This window comes from Apodemus sylvaticus, chromosome 1 (assembly GCF_947179515.1).
Source record: "Apodemus sylvaticus chromosome 1, mApoSyl1.1, whole genome shotgun sequence".
Lineage (NCBI taxonomy): Eukaryota > Metazoa > Chordata > Mammalia > Rodentia > Muridae > Apodemus > Apodemus sylvaticus.
In genome coordinates, this window is record NC_067472.1 from 50,923,371 (window position 1) to 50,940,117 (window position 16,747).

Here is a 16,747-nt window from a genome sequence, read left to right on the forward strand (position 1 = left end):
GTAAGGGCTTCTAGCTTTTGATCAATTTTCTCCTGAAATTCTTTAAGAGATTTATTTATGTCCTTCATGTGTTCTTGTAACAGCATCATGACCAGTGATTTTATATCCAAATCTTGCTTTTCTGGTGTGTTGGAGTATCCAAGACTTGCTATTAATGGAGAATTGGGTTCTGATGCTGCCATATTGCCTTGATTTCTGTTAGTAATGTTCCTACATTTGCCTTTTGTCATCTAGATCTCACTGGTAGTAGTTGGTCTTGTTGTCAATGTAGGAGTCACCCTTGCAAGATGCCTCCCTGCAGCCGGCCTCCAGATGCACTGCTGGTGCTCTGCACTGCTTGGGGGTGGGGCGCATGGCCCAGGCTGATCCTGATCCAGAGGTGGTGACTGACCGGAGGGCTCTCACCAGAAGCCTCCTGATGGATCCTCCATTTTGCCGGGTCAGAGGAACTCACCAGAGCAAGCTGCCTCCCTTTGTCCAGCCTCCAGATGCACCACTGGCCCTCTGCACTGCTTGGGGACAGGGCGTGTGACCCAGGCTGCTCCGAACTCTCTTCTTTAAAAAAAAAAAAAAAGGAAAAAAAACAAGGAATCAACCAACAAACTAACCAAACAACAAAAACCAAGAAAACCAAACCAAACCAATCCAAATCCAAAAGGAATTGAAATGTCTGGTGAGGTTTTCCTTTGATAAATATGTAGTGTCCTTCCCTATCAGTTTTGATTAATTTTGGTTTGAAGTGTATTTTGTTAGGTACGAAAATGACTACTCCAGTTTGCTTCTTAGGTTCATTTGCTTAGAATATCTTTTTCTAACCAATTATCCTGAGGTAATGGTTATCTTTGATGTTCCTGGATGCAAGAAGGATGGGTCCTGTTTTTGCATGCATTTTGTTAATTTGTGTCTTTTTAATTGAAGAATGAGAACATTGATACTTAGAAATATCAGTGACCAATGATTGCTGACTCCTATTATTGTGTTGTTTTGGTGGTGCTCATAGAGGTAGTGTTGGCAATGGTAATGGTGTTGCTGTGGTGGGGGGGTAGGGAGGGAGGAGTTCCTTCTTTTGGTTTCACTGGTGTGAGATTATTTCTTTCCTGTGTTTTCATGGGTGTAGTTAGGCTCCTTAGATTGGAATTTTCCATCTATGACCTTCTATAGAATTGAATTTGTAGGAGTGGGAAGGGGGAGGCAGAAAGAGAGAAAAAAAATTGGATTTGTAGATAGATACTGATTAAATTTGACTTTAATATGGAATATCTTATTTTCTTCTATGGTAATTGAAAATTTTGCTGATTGTGTAGTCTGGACTGTCATCTGTAGTCTCTTAGAGTGTGCAGAAATTTGTCCAGACCCTTCTGGCTTTTAGAGTCTTGATAAAAAAAAATCAGGTGTAATTCTAATTCTAATAGTTCTGAGTTTATATGTTGTTTAGCCTGCTTAGGAGCTTTTAATATTTTTTCTTTGTTCTGTAGGATTAATGGGGAAATTTTTGTTGTTTTTTGTTTTTGTTTTGTTTTGTTTTTGTTTTGTTTTTGTAAAGGGACTTTCTTTTCTGTTCTAATATTTTTGGTGGTCTGTAAGCCTCTTGTATTGTTATAGACATGCCAATGTTAAGGTTAGGAAAATTTTCTTTTATGATTTTGTAGAAAATATTATCTGGGTCATTGACTTCTGATTCTCCTTGTCCCTTTATCTTATTATTGTTAGGTTTGGGCTTTATTATAGTGTCCCAGATTTTCTGGATTCATTGTGTCAGGAACATTTTAAAATTAACAGTTTTGACTGATTATCTATTTCTTCTATCATATTTTCAATGCCTATAGAACTATAATCATTCCAAACCCACATTTTCTTGTCCATCTCTTTTACTGTGTTGGTGAATTTTCTTTGTGTAGTCCCCGTTGAAGTTAATAAATTTTTTATTTTCAAACTTTCATTAGTTTTATTTTCTTTATTCCTTCTATTTTCATTTTCAGGTCTTGAACAGTTTACTTCAACTGCTTGTTTGTGATTTTCTTGATTTCTTTAAGGTATTTATTCATTTCCTCTTCAAGGACCTCTATCATCTTGATGTAGTTGGTTTAAAATCTTCTTGTGCTTCAGCTATGCTGGAATATTCAGGGCCTGCTGTGATAGTGTCTTAGTCAGGGTTTTTATTCCTGCACAAACATCATGACCAAGAAGCAAGTTGGGGAGGGAAGGGTTTATTGAGCTTACACTTCCACGTTGCAGTTCATCTCTAAAGGAAGTCAGGACTGGAACTCAAGCAGGTCAGGAAGCAGGAGCTGATGCAGAGGCCATGGAGGGATGTTTCTTTACTGGCTTGCTTCCCCTGGCTTGCTCAGCCTGCTCTCTTATAGAACCCAAGAGCAGCAGCCCAAAGGTAGTACAACCCACAAGGGGCCCTCCCCCACTTGATCACTAATTGAGAAAATGTCCCACAACTGGATCTCATGGAGGCACTTCCCCAACTGAAACTCCTTTCTCTGTGATAACTCCAGCCTGTGTCAAGTTGACACACGAAACTAGCCAGTACAGATAGGATATCTGGCTTGAGTACTGAATTATTATTTTGGGTTCTATTGTTTGAGTTTTTATGCCAATGTCTAGGTATCTTGGTTTGGGGTGATTATAAGTCTATGTGCTAATTTTTGGCTAAGTTTTTGTTAGATGGCTGGTTTTTTTTCCCCCTGGGATTCTGTTTCCTCAGTTTTTGGTGAGAGTGATGGCTGTGGCTCAGCTATTGTCTTCACAAGTAATTCCTGCTGGTGTTGCTTGCTGGGATTCTGGGATAAGTTTGGAAAAAGGAAGGTTGAGGGAAAAAGTCTTTGCAGACTGTTAGGGATGGTATTAGAAGGAAAATGGAGTCTACAGTGGGTTTCCTGCTTTATGTCTGGGGAAGAGACCTGGGCAGGGTATCAGGGTCAGTCCCTTTTGCTTATACCCTTTGACTTTGTGGAGTGTGAGGTGTGGGGTGCAACTTAAAAAAGAAAGGTTTTGCTCTATATTCAGGTTATTTGTTTTCTTGGGCAAAGGAGCACTTGCATTACCCACTGGCATGGGGAGCTGTCATAAAGCTACAAAGAGGTATAACAGGGTCCTCCGGAAGTGTCATGCCCAGTTTTCACTCCTAGGATTCCCCGGCATGCAATAAGGACACATTCTCCACTATGTTCATAGCAGCCTTATTTATATTAGCCAGAAGCTGGAAAGAACCCAGATGTCCCTCAATGGAGGAATGGATACAGAAAATGTGGTATATTTTACACAATGGAAAACTACTCAGCAATTAAAAACAATGAATTCATGAAATTTTTAGGCAAATGGTTGGAACTGGAAAATATCATCCTCAGTGAGGTAACCCAAACACAAAAGAAAGTGGATATTAATTAGCCCAGAAGCTCTGAATACTCAAGACACAATTAACATACCAAATGATTCCCAAGAATAAGGAAGGAGAGGTCCCTAGTCCTGGAAAGGCTTGATCCAGCATTGTAGGGGCGTACCAGGATAGAGAAATGGGATGGGGTGACTGGGGAATGGGCAAAGGGAAGATAGCTTATGGGACTTATGGGGAGGGGAGAACCAGGAAAGGGGAAAGCATTTGGAATGTAAACAAAGAATATAGAAAAAATTTTTTAAAAGCTACAAAGAGGGAGTGGGGAGGAAGGTTAGAATTGGATGGATTATAGGATACAAGAGGTGAAGTAAGTGGGAATATAAGGATTCACTTAGTGTTCTATTGCAGCACTGATTATGAAATTGTGAAACTGGATCTTGGGGACAGAGAGAGAGAAGATAATGTGATAATCCTACCTTGGAATGTCTTTTTTCTTTTTAATATCCATTGACTTTTAATTTTTGTATTTCATCTTTAGCTTCAGAAGAAAAAAACTTATATCATTAAATTTATGGCAAAATGCTGCTTTTCTATAATCTTTTGCAAGTAAATTTATGTAGTAAATACCATTTGAACTTAAGAATTTGAATGATAATAGTGAGAATGTTTCATGAAAAATTACTATACTCCAGATAATCAGTTTTATTGGAGATGCACCTCCCTTACTTTTTTTTTGGAAGCTATCTGATAGACTTTGGTAATTTCAAACTTGGAGTAATTGGAGATTTCATGAAGCTCTAGTTGTCTATAAGTACCCAAAGTAAACTTTAGCATGGTTTATAGTAAAAAAAAATAAGCTAAAGGATAAAAAATTATTTGTAGAAGGTGAAATAATATGAATGACTGTGGGTATCTGGAGTTTCTGATCATATTAAGTCAGATGTTAAAGGCAAGGCACTCTGTTCTGCTGAACCAGCAACCAAAGGATCAAGAGCTTAATAACAAAGCTTTATTTTGCTTAGTATTTCATTGTCATCCAAGTTCAGTCACGGTCAACCAACTTGATCCGTCTCCCATATCTACTGTTAGAGCTAAGTCTGCAACTTAGCCTACCTCAGTGGAAAGTGAGAAAGCAGAAAGGGCAAAGTGTGACCTGTCTCTGAAGGTTTCTTCCCACAGAGCTTTGCATCACTTCTGCTTCTGTTTCATTAGGTAAAATCCATCATAGTTAAGAGTGATCTTGAACATTGTTATATATAATCCTAAGTGACAAAGACACTAGAAGAAGGTACATTCATAACAAACCGACACCATTGTGTCCTAATCAAGAATGTGTTGTCACCTGCCAAAACAGAGAAAATTATCCTGACTCTCTAGAAAACAAACCATCTAAGCTCCTCTCAGACACTGCTGTTCAGGATCCTTGAGGGATACTTAGTAGGCTCTTGATTATAACAATATTTTTCTTTAATTTTAGAGACCTGTGTCGCATTTTATATACCCTCTGTTAGTTATTAGAGATTGAGTATTCAGTAACTTATTCCAGCAAATTTGTATGTGTACTGTGATAAGTTTTAGAACCTATATTTGAAATATCAGAAGTAATTTCATAATATTATTTCCATTGCCTACGTTAAACAAGAATAAGTTGGCATGATCTAAGGGAGGAAGTTAGAGTACCACAGTATCAGATTCTCCTAGTGGTCATTTGGAATTTAAATTTGAAATCTCATATAGACTCTGATTTCAAGAATCAAATAATCACATTCACAGTAAATGAACAAACCATTTCCTTCAACTTTTCTGAAGTCTTAGCCCACATCTTTTTCACTTAGCTTGTGGAGACAAAAATAAGACCTCAAAATTCATATGAAAATTAGCAATCATTTGCCTTAGAAACACTTCTTCCCAGGAGGCCCAGTCAAGTCAATGTTAATTTTATTCCTTCTAACAGGAAGTTTCTTGTTCAGAAACAAAGAACAACCTTGGTGTTCACCAAGTCTTTATTCTGCTGAACTGGGCCATTTGTGAGACAAGAGTTTTGAACCCAGGGATGCTTGCAGCCTTCTGTAAAGACAGGAACCAGGGCTGGAAAGTCTTTAATCGCAGAAGCAAAAATTTATAAATTTTCTTGTTCCACAAATACAGTGAAATAATGAACAAATAATTAAAGAAAAAAGCTATTTCTGATGTAATATGCAAAGGATAAACCTTCAGGACTTACAAGGATTATGTTTCAGTACCATCTAATCAGTCACAGTCCATATTGCTATCACCAGTTTGAGGGTTTTTTTTCCATGTAAGTAGGTAGTTTGTAGGGAAAATGTGTCAGAAATCTCAGAATCTTTTCTTAGCAACATCCTGACTTCTTCTGTAACCTCTTTACAGCATCTTTGATTTCCTTGTTCCTTAGACTATACACTAAAGGATTCAACATTGGAATCAACACAGTGTAGAAGACAGACACAAATCTGTCAAAGCTGGAGGAGCCACCAGAGCTGGAACTGAAATAGACAAAAGCACTGGAGGTGTAGAATAGGGAAACAGCTGTCAGGTGAGAAGCACAAGTGTTGAAGGCCTTGGACCTGCCCTTCGCTGAAGTGATCTTCATGATGGACATGACAATATAACCATAGGATATCACGATGACTAAGGCATTTATCAGACAATACAACATTGTTAATATGAGAAGCACTACCTGTGCAAAAAATGTGTCAGTACAGGATAGATTTAACAGCTGGGGCAGGTCACAGAAGAAATGTCTGATGACATTAGGTCCACAGAAGTGGAGCTGCAGCAAGATACACACCTGAGATACAGAGCCCATGAGTCCTGCTGTATAGCTGCCCATAACCATCCGAGCACAGAGGCTGGGTGACATGATTGATGAGTATAGAAGAGGATTACAAATAGCAGCATACCTGTCATAGGCCATGGCTGTCATGAGGCAAGATTCACTCAGTCCCATAGTGGAAAACATAAAGTACTGAACAATGCATCCCACAAAGCTGATAGTTTGCTTTTCCTGGAAGAGGTTGGAAAGCATCTTTGGGACTGTAGAACTGATATAGCAGATGTCTATAAAGGACAGATTACTGAGGAAGAAGTACATAGGTGTATGGAGGTAGGAGTCCATCCTTATTAAAACAACCAGGGACAGGTTCCAGGTCAACGTTGTAATATACAGGATGAGGAACATAACAAAGAGCAGTGCTGTGATTTGGGGGAAATCGGAGAATCCCAGAAGGATGAATTGGGCGATATCAGTAATGTTTTTTCCTTTAATCATTGCCTAGTTAGTATTTTGGAGAAGAAAAGAAGTGATTCAAGTGAAAAAATAAAATTTTCTATCTTTCTCTGATTATGAGTGTGAGAAATACTCATTGCCTTTCCATAGAAAGAACCCAGTATTTCCTTTCCAGCTGTCAATTTCCAGATCTTACCTGATTCATATAATGTCATGAGGATTTAAAAAAATAATTAAAGATTGACTAGAAACATTTATTAATGCAACCATGAAATTTCTGAGCTTATGAAATAGGTGGCAGATGTGATTGATTGAAATAAGTAGCTTTAGTAATTTGCTAATACTTCTGAGTATAATTTCTGCTACAGTCTCCTGAGAGTATAGGTGTTGTTCTTTCAAAATAAATATAAAACTGTTTTATATCCTAGATTATGATTTTAGTAATTTTTATTATCTTTTTCATTTAGAAAAGTGATTCAAACTATATTTATGAATAGCTCCTCTATTCATAAAAATTTCTCAAATGCTTTGCTAATATGGTTATACATTTTGAAAGTAGCCTAGAGTGTTATATAACTTATAATTGTGATAGAATTATTCACGTGTGACTAATAAAATCATGGACTAAATCTTGGGAAGTCTTCCTATAAAATACTCAACCTGGAATTAGGTAGTCCATTTTTGGAAGGATTATCTCAGTATCACAGTATTTTTCTTAGTTGGAAAACACCATAGCACAAATGTGGTCAAGGTTCAGAACAAGAGGCTTAGATGTGATGCCCTGTGCACTATGAATTTGTCTAAGCTGCTTAAGATAACTAAAGTTTCTCTTTTCCTAGCAAACTGAGTACCAGTGCTCCTAAACCCAAGTTTCCTGGGAGGATTATGAGCATCCGAGAAACTCTAACTTAATGTCTTTAGTTCTGGGAAACTCTTGATCCATCACCTGCCATAGTTTTCATCCTTTTTTTTTTTTAACTTGTATTCTGGTAACATGGGTTGCCAAGCATTGTCCATCATCTCCAGAAGAGACTGCAGAAATGTGAATTCCTACTTTTCTTCCCAGTAATAATTTTTTTGATAATTTTTCAATTTGGTAAAGTGGCTATTCATTCTGAATATATTCACTGTCTTTGATAAATATGTTTCCTGTCTTTACCATCTGTCGGACAGCTACAGAAGGAAATTACTCTGATGTGAACCTTGAATCCAAACTTCAATGGATACATGTAGCTAATGGAGATGTTTCCCAGTGCTGAGCTGACAAAGATGTGATCAGTTTTAGGTGTGATAAGTACAAAACCAGGTGAAGCAGAGAATGTTACTGAGTAACAAATGCTTCAAGTTAAAGAAGAGAAAAGGCTGACATTCAAGCCTCTGCTCTCTGCATATGTTGTCTGAGTTTGGATATCTGCCTTGTCATCCTGGTGGTCTCAGACTTACCAGGACAACTGAGAACAACAAAAAGCTGTTTGAGTCCTTCCAAAAAGACACACACACAAAAAAAATTACATGAGTATGTGTCATTCCTTTAACACTTAACCTACCGCAGACTAACCAAAAGTAATGGATCAAGCTGTGTTTTTCTACAAAGAACAAGTTCTCATTTTGAATTTAAAGCAGAATTTTAAAGAAGAAAAATAAAATATTATCCCAATGATGAAGAAAGGGGGAACTGTAGACAAGCATATTTTTATCTCAACAAACTTTCGTGAAACAAAGTTAAATTTGTTTTGATTCGGGTCTCTCTGGTAGCCTTACACAGCTGTTAGAATTGACATTCAGTGTTTCTTTGGGTTGAAGATCCCTATATTCCCTTATTATACAAATGAACAAAGAGAAGGCAATAAATGTCACAGTAAGATATTTAAGCATTTAACTCACATCATGCCCCAAATTAATGCAGATTTTTATGTTTGAGACAATTCTGTTGACTGAAATTCACTAATCCAGATAAAGAGTAGGAAAATGGTTTTCAGAGTAAAGATGTTTGACAGATATGAGGGGAGATGGATGGATGAGATAAATATCTAAATCCCTTGTCCTATTTAATTTCTACATTTAAAACTGCACAGGTCTTAACAGAACACAGATTCTATATTCAAAGTCTTGACATTTAGCCCCAACTCCAATCCTAGAAGAAGATGTGTTTCTTTTGGAAGCTTCAAACTACCTATTTTTCTTTCTGTGTACCTTTCCATTGAGTGCGATGGTTCTCCTTAGTGGATGCTTTTGGCCATAGACTTAGTTATCAAATCACAACAATTGAGACAATAACACTGGGATCCTGTTGAGAGTTAAGGTGGAAGGAGAAAAGCCAATTATAGGGAAATACTACAGATACTTACTCTCTGGTGTAATAGTTGCTAGGCTGACTTCCCTAATGATTTCAGGCCCACTTTGCCATGTATATCAATTCTCCACTTTCCACTGGTCCTTTAATGATCTCAGGATTGTTACTCTACAGACCCAAGAGCTATTTGTAAAAAGGACATAGGAAATCTTATAATCCTCAGAATCTCAACTTTTAGGTTACAATCATGAGATCAGAGATGTTAAAGGATTTGACCCTAGTGGTACAGGTGGCTAGTCACCTAGCTGGATAACAGTTGTTTTCAGCTCCATACACTAACCTGTTCACAATGCACTTCTAAAGCTACACAGACATTTATTTCTTCAAACTCCTAACCTAAACAAGTCATCCTAACAGTAATGTTATCTTCATGAGTATGAGAGGAAATTCCAAATGAGAGACATGGACTGTTCTTTGTATCACTCTAGGGACTTAATATGATTATGACTTTGAATGTTGCTTTCACAGAACTCCTATAGAATTCTGGCTTAATAGATTTCAGCTTGTGCAATTCTCCCTTCCCCCTGCTCCCCAATCAACCCCCTCCTGCTTCCCTGTCCTGTTATTCCCCTATACTGCTGCCTTGGGCCTTTCCAGGATCAGGTCCCTCTCCTTTCTTCTTCTTGGGCATCATGTGATATTTAAATTGTGTCTTGGGTTTTCCAAACTTCTGGGCTAATATCCACTTATCAGTGAGTGCATCCCATGTGCATTTTTTTTGTGATTGGGATACCTCACTTAGGATGATATTTTCCAGTTCCACCCATTTGCCTAAGAATTTCATGAATTCATTGTTTTTAATAGCTGAGTAGTATTGCATAATGTAAATATACCACATTTTCTGTATCCATTCCTCCATTGAGAGACATCTGGGTTCTTTCCAGCTTCTGGCTATTATAAATAGGGCTGCTATGAACATAGTAAAGCATGTGTTCTTATTACATGCTGGGAAATCCTCTGGGTATATGCCCAGGAGTGGTATAAAGAGTGCTCTGGTGGTATCATGCCCAGTTTTCTGAGGAATCACCAGACTGATTTCCAGAGTACTTGTACCAGCTTGCAATCCCACCAGCAGTGGAGGAGTGTTCCTCTTTCTCTACATCCTTTCCAGCACCTGCTATCTCCTGAGTTTTTGATCTTAGCCATTCAGACTGGTGTGAGGTGAAATCTCAGGGTTGTTTTGATTTGTATTTCTCTGATGACTATGGATGTTGAACATTTCTTTAGGTGCTTCTCAGCCATTCGATATTCCTCAGGTGGAAATTGTTTACCTCTGTACCCCAGTTTAAAATAGGGTTATTTGGCTCTCTGAAGTCTAACTTCTTGTGATCTTTGTATATATTGGATATTAGCCATCTGTCACATGTAGGGTTGGTAAAGATCTTTTCCCAATTTGTTGGTTGCTGATTTGTCCTGTTGACAGAGTCCTTTGCCTTAAAAAAAAAAAAAAAAACTTTGTGATTTTATGAGGTCCCATTTGTCAATTCTTCATCTTAGAGCATACGCTATTGGTGTTCTGTTCAGGAAAATTTCCCCTGTGCCCATGTGCTCAAGGCTCTTCACAAATTTCTTTTCTAGTAGTTTCGGTATATCTGGTCTTTTGTGAAAGTCCTTGATCCACTTGGACTTGAGATTAGTACAAGAGGATAAGAATGGATCAATTTGCATTCTTTTGCATGTTAGCCTCCAGTTGAACCAGCACCATTTGATGCAAAGGCTTTTTTCCACTGGATGGTTTTAGCAAATTTTTCAAAAATCAAGTGACCATAGGTGTGTGGGTTCATTTCTGGGTCTTCAATTCTATTCCATTAATTTACCTGCTTGTCATTGTAACAATACCATGCAGTTTTTAACACTCTTGCTATGTAGTACTGCTTGATGTCTGGGATACTAATTACCCCAGAAGTTCTTTTACTGTTGAGAATACTTTTAGCTATCCTGGCTCTTTTTGTTATTCCAGATGAATTTGAGAATTGCTTTTTCTAACTCTATGAAGAAATGAGTTGGAATTTTGATGGGGATTGCACCAAATCTGCAGATTGCTTTTGGCAAGATGGCCATTTTAACTATATTAATCCTGCCGATCTATGAGCATGAAAGATCTTTCCATCTTCTGTTATCTTCTTTGATTTCTTTCTTCAGAGACTTGAAGTTCTTATCATACAGATATTTCACTTGTTTTGTTAGAGCCACCCCAAGATATTTTATATTGTTTGTGACTATTATGAAGGGTGTCATTTCCCTTATTTATTAGCCTATTTACCCTTTGAATATAAGAAGGCTACTGATTTGCTTGAGTTAATTTTATATCCAGCCACTTTGCTGGTTTTTCAGCTGTAGGATTTCTCTGGTAGAGTTTTTTGGGTTGCTTAAGTATACTATCATATCATCTGCAAATAGTGATAATTTGACTTCTTGAATTCCAGTTTGTATCTGTTTGACCTCCTTTTATTGTCTAATTGCCCTAGCTAGAACTTCAAGTACTATATTGAATAAATATGGAGAGAGAAAGAGAGAGAGAGAGAGAGAGAGAGAGAGCAGCTTTGTCTAGTCCCTGATTTTAGTGGAATTGTTTCAAGTTTGTCTCCATTTAGTTTGATGTTGGCTACTGGTTTGCTGTATATTGATTTTATTATGTTTATGTATGGGCCTTGAATTCCTGTTCTTTCCAAGACTTTTAACATGAAAGCATGCTCGCTGAATTTTGTCAAATGCATCTAATGAAATGACCATGTGTTTTTTTTTCTTTGAGTTTATTTATGTAGTGGATTATATTGATAGATTTCCATGTATTGAACCATCCTTGCATCCCTAGGATGAAGCCTACTTGATCATGGTGAATGATCATTTTGATGTGTTCTTGGATTCGGTTGGCAAGAATTTTATTGAGTATTTTTGCATCAATATTCATAAGGGAAATTGGTCTAAAGTTCTCTTTTTTTGTTGGATCTTTGTATGGTTTTGGTATCAGCGTTATTGTGGCTTCATAGAACAAGTAGAGTAGTGTTCCTTCTGTTTCTATTTTGTGGAATAATTTGAAGAGTATTTGTGTTAGGCCTTCTTTGAAGGTTTGATATAATTCTGTACTAAAACCATCTGGTCCTGTGCTTTTTTCTTTTGGGAGACTGTCAATGAAAACCTCTATGTCTTTAGGGGTTATGGGATGGTTTAGATGGTCTATCTGATCCTGACTTAACTGTGGTATTTGGTATCTGTCTAGGAAATTGTCTATTTCATCCAGATTATCCAGTTCTGTTGAGTATAGGCTTTTGTAGTAGGATCTGGTTTTTTTTTTTTTAATTTCCTCAGTTTCTGTTGTTATATCTCCCTTTGCATTTCTGATTTTGTTAATTTGGGTAGTGTCTCTGTGCCCTCTGGTTAGTCTGGCTAAAGGTTTATCTAGCTTGTTGATTTTCTCAAAGAACCAGCTCCTGCTTCTGTTGATTCTTTGAATAGTTCTTTTTGTTTCTACTTGGTTGGTTTCAGCCCTGAGTTTGATGATTTCCTGCCTTCTACTCCTCTTGGGTGTATTAGCTTCTTTCTGTTCTAAAGCTTTCATGTGTGCTGTTAAGCTGTTAGTGTGTGCTCTCTCCAGCTTCTTTTTGGAGGCACTCAGAGCTATGTGTTTTTCTCTTAGCACTGCTTTCATTGTGTTCCATAAATTTGGGTATGCTGTGCCTTAATTTTCATTAAATTCTAAAAAGTCTTTGATAGCAATCCTTATTTCTTCCTTAACCAAGGTATCATTGAATAGAGCGTTGTTCACCTTCCATGTGTATGTGGGCTTTCTGTTGTTTTTGTTGCTATTGAAGACCACCCTTACTCTATAATGATCAGATCAGAGGCATGGGATTAGTTCAATCTTCTTATATCTATTGAGGTCTATTGTGTGACCAATTATATAGTAAATTTTGGAGAAGGTACCATGAGGTACTGAGAAGAAGGTACTGAGATGAAATGTTCTATAGATATTTATTAAATCCATTTGATCCAAAACTTCTGTTAGTTTCACTGTTTATTTAGTTTGTGTTTCCCTGATCTTTCCATTGAGGAGAGTGGGGTGTTAAAGTCACCCACAAGTTTTGTGTGGGGTATGATGTGTGCTTTAAGCTTTAGTAAAGTTTCTTTTATGTATGAAGGTGCATATGTATTTGGAGCATAGATGTTCAGAATTGAGAGTTCTTCTTGGTAGATTTTTCCTTTGATGAGTATAAAGTGTCCTTCTCTGTCTTTTTTGATGACTTTTGGTTGAAAGTCTATTTTATTGGATATTAGAATGGCTACTTAAGCTTGTTTTCTGGGACCATTTGCTTGGAAAACTGTTTTCCAGCCTTTTACTCTGAGCTAGTGTTTGTCTTTGACACTGAGATGCATTTCCTGTATGGAGAAAAATGTTGGGTCCTGTTTACATATCCAGTCTGTTAGTCTATGTCTTTTTATTGGGGAACTGAGTCCATTGATGCTAAGAGATATTCAGGAATAATGATTGTTGCTTCCTGCTATTTTTGATGTAATTTTTATGTTTATGTGGCTATGTTCTTTTTGGTTTGTTGAAAGAAGATTCATTTTTTGCTTTTTCTAGTGTGTAGCTTCCCTCCTTTTGTTAGTGTTTTCCATTCATTATCCTTCAAAGGGCTATATTTCTGGAAAGATACTGTGTAAATTTGGTTTTGTCATGGAATACCTTGGTTTCTCGATCCATAGTAATTGAGAGATTTGCTGGATATAGCAGTCTGGGTTGACATGTTTGTTCCCTTAGGGTCTGTATGACATCTGCTCAGGCTCTTCTGGCTTTCATAGTCCCTGGTGTGAATTCTGCTGCAATTCTGATAGGCCTGCCTTTATATGTTACTTGACATCTTTCCCTTATTGCTTTTAATATTCTTTCTTTTTTAGTGCATTTTGCATTTTAATTATTATATGACAGGAGGAATTGCTTTTCTGGTCAAATCTATTTGGAGTTCTGTAGGCTTCTTGTATGTTCATGGGCATCTTTTTCTTTAGGTTAGAGAAGTTTCCTTCTATAATTTTGTCGAAGAAATTTACTGGTCCTTTAAATTGGAAATCTTCACTCTCTTCTATATCTATAATCCTTAGGTTTGCTCTTCTCACTTTGTTCTGATTTCCTGGATGTTTTGAGTCAGGAGCTTTTTGCATTTTGCATTTTCTTTGATTGTTGTGTCAATGCTTTCTATGGTATCTTCTGCATCTGAGATTCTCTCTTCTCTTGTATTGTTGTTGATGCTTGCATCCATGACTCCTGACTTCTTTCCTACGTTTTCTATGTCCAGAGTTGTTTCTCTCTCTGCTTTTTTATTGTTTCTACCTACATTTGTAGATTCTGGTTGGTTTTGTTCAATTCCTTTACCTGTTTTGTTGTGTTTTCCTGTAGTTCTTTAAGGGCGTCTCCATGTTTATTTGTGTTCTCCTGTAATTTTTAAGGGAATTATTTATGTCCTTCTTGAAGCTTTCTATCAGCATCATGAGCTGTGATTTTAAATCCGAATCTTGCTTTTCTGGTGTGTTGGGGTGTCCAGGACTTGCTGTTGTGGGAGAGTTGAGTTCAGATGGTTCCATATTGCCTTGATTTCTGTTAGTAATGTTTCTACATTTGCCTTTCGCCATCAGGTTGTCTTTGGTGTTAGATGGTCCTGCTGTCACTGGCTGGGGACTGTCCCTCCTGTGTGCCTGCCAGCCTATCTCAGCACCCCTGGGTGACCAGTTTTCCCCTAGTACAGAGTGCTGTGGTGCTGCCCAGCTCCTGGGGGCAGGTGGGTCCCTGGCAGACCAAGTCCCAAGTAATCTTACACTTGGGTGTTCTCTGCTTTCCTGGCTTTAACAGCTTAGTCACAGGAGTGATGATGGTGGCCGGTGGCCCCACCTCTAATAGCGGGACTCCCTGCAGAGCAGATTCCACTAGCAGACAAGGTGCCCAGACAGCTGTGGTGGGGTTGCACAGCTCCTGGGTGCAGGTGGCGCCCTGGAGGGCGAGTCCAGAGTGATCTTACACTCCTATGTTCCCTGTGTTCCTGGCTGTACCTGTCTGCTCAGTCACAGGAGTAAAGATGGCAGCCTTATTCATGTCCTTCTTAATGTCCTCTATCATCATTGCTTTTCTGGTGTGTTGGGGTAGCAAGAGTTCCCTTTGTTGGGAGAAATGGTTTCAGATCATGCCAAGTAGACTTTGTTTATGTTGCTTATGTTCTTGCCCCTGCTTCTAGCCATCTGGTTATCTGTGGTGTTAGTATGTCTTGCTGTCTCTGACTGTGGTTGTCCCTCCTGAAAGCCTGTGTGTCAGAACTCCTGGGAGACCAGTTCTGTCTGGGAAGAATTTGGGTATGGAGAGCTGTGGCACAGGGCCATATCTGGGGTGCAGATGAAAACTAGGATACTGTCCCCTGCTCTTCCTTGGTTCCTATGTCCTGATGGCTCTGGGCAAGTCCCTCTGGGGCCAGAAATTTGTACAGAACTGATGGTCTTACCTGTGCTCATAGGTGAATCAGCACTCCTGGGAGACCAGATCTCTCCCAGTGGTATTTGGGTATGGAACACTGTGGCACAGGATCTGGTCTGGTGCAGATCCATACAGTATATTTTTATAATGGTTTCCCTCTTTTTCTCCTAGATCCTTCCCACCTCCTCAATGTTCCAACTAAAAACCTATTCTTTCTCTTTTTTAATGTTTACTTTATCAGATCCTCTTTCTTTCTTTCTTTTTCTTATAAGGGCAAATGTTTAATTGGGGCTGGCTTACAGTTTCAGAGGTTAAGTCCATTATCATCACAGCAGGAAGCATGGATGCACATAGACAGATTAGGGAAAGAACTGAGAGTTTTATATACATCTTAATCCATAGGCAGTCGAGAGAAGACTAAATCCCTCAGCAGAGCAGATCTTGAGCTGTAGGAGCCATCAAAGCCTCACCCCCCTCCCAGTTATGTACTTTTTTTCCAGCAGGAACACACTTCCTAATAGTAGCACTTCCTATGGGTTAAGCATATTCAAACCACCCATTCCATTCCCTAGGTCTCATAGGTTTGTTCAGATACACGAGTCAATGGGGGCCACCTCTAGCCATACCATAATGAAAATACATTTAGTCCAACTTCAAAAGTTCCCATGACTATAGCAGTCTCAACAATGTTAAAAATCCAAAGTTCAAAGTCTCTTCTGAGATTCATACTTACCAGTAAACCCCTATAAAATAAAAATCAAAAAGCATATCACATACATCCAACATATCATGGCACAGGACACCATTTTTGGAATTACCATTCCAAAAAGACATAGTGAGGAAACACTGGACCAAAGTAAAACCACAAACCAATGAGCAAACTCCAAACTCCGCATCTCCTTGTCTGATATCCAAGCCCTTTCAGTGTTGATGACTGCAACAGCATTTTCTCTGTTGAGCTGGTTTTACTTCCTGTTAGAAGCTTTCCTTAGCAGGTTTCATATGACTCTGACATCTCTATCATCTTAGGGTCTCCAAGGCAACTTCAACTTCACAGTTTCTTCATTTTTTTTAAAATTATATTTATTGTTTTTATTTATTCACTTTATATCCTATTCACTGTCCCCACTCCTGGTCATCCCCTTCCGCAGTTCTTCATCCCCAACCACCAACCCCCTCCCTTTCTCTTCTGAAAGGTTGGTGCCCCCCCCCCTGCGTATCTCCCCATCCTGGCACATCAAGTCTCTAAGGGTCTAGCCTCATCTTCTACCCCTGAGGCCCGACAAGGGAGCCCAGATAGAAGAACATATCCCACAGACCTGCAGCAGCCTTTGTGATAGCCTCCAGTTG

At 38.4% G+C, this 16,747-nt stretch overlaps 2 protein-coding genes across 4 annotated transcripts in view; one reads left to right on the top strand and one right to left on the bottom strand.

Annotated features, from left to right (window-relative positions):
• The window catches only part of Dtx4 (deltex E3 ubiquitin ligase 4), an 852,074-nt gene that overhangs the window by 220,328 nt on the left and 614,999 nt on the right, over positions 1–16,747 (top strand). The window lies entirely within an intron of this gene.
• Positions 5,694–6,632, bottom strand: LOC127689820 (olfactory receptor 5AN1-like). The gene has a single exon (XM_052189399.1). The coding sequence runs from the start codon at positions 6,630–6,632 to the stop codon at positions 5,694–5,696; it is 939 nt and encodes a 312-aa protein (XP_052045359.1).

What these genes read in the sequence shown, in the direction of transcription:
- LOC127689820 (XM_052189399.1), bottom strand. Translation starts at nt 6,632, where the DNA reads ATGATTAAAGGAAAAAACATTACTGATATCGCCCAATTCATCCTTCTG.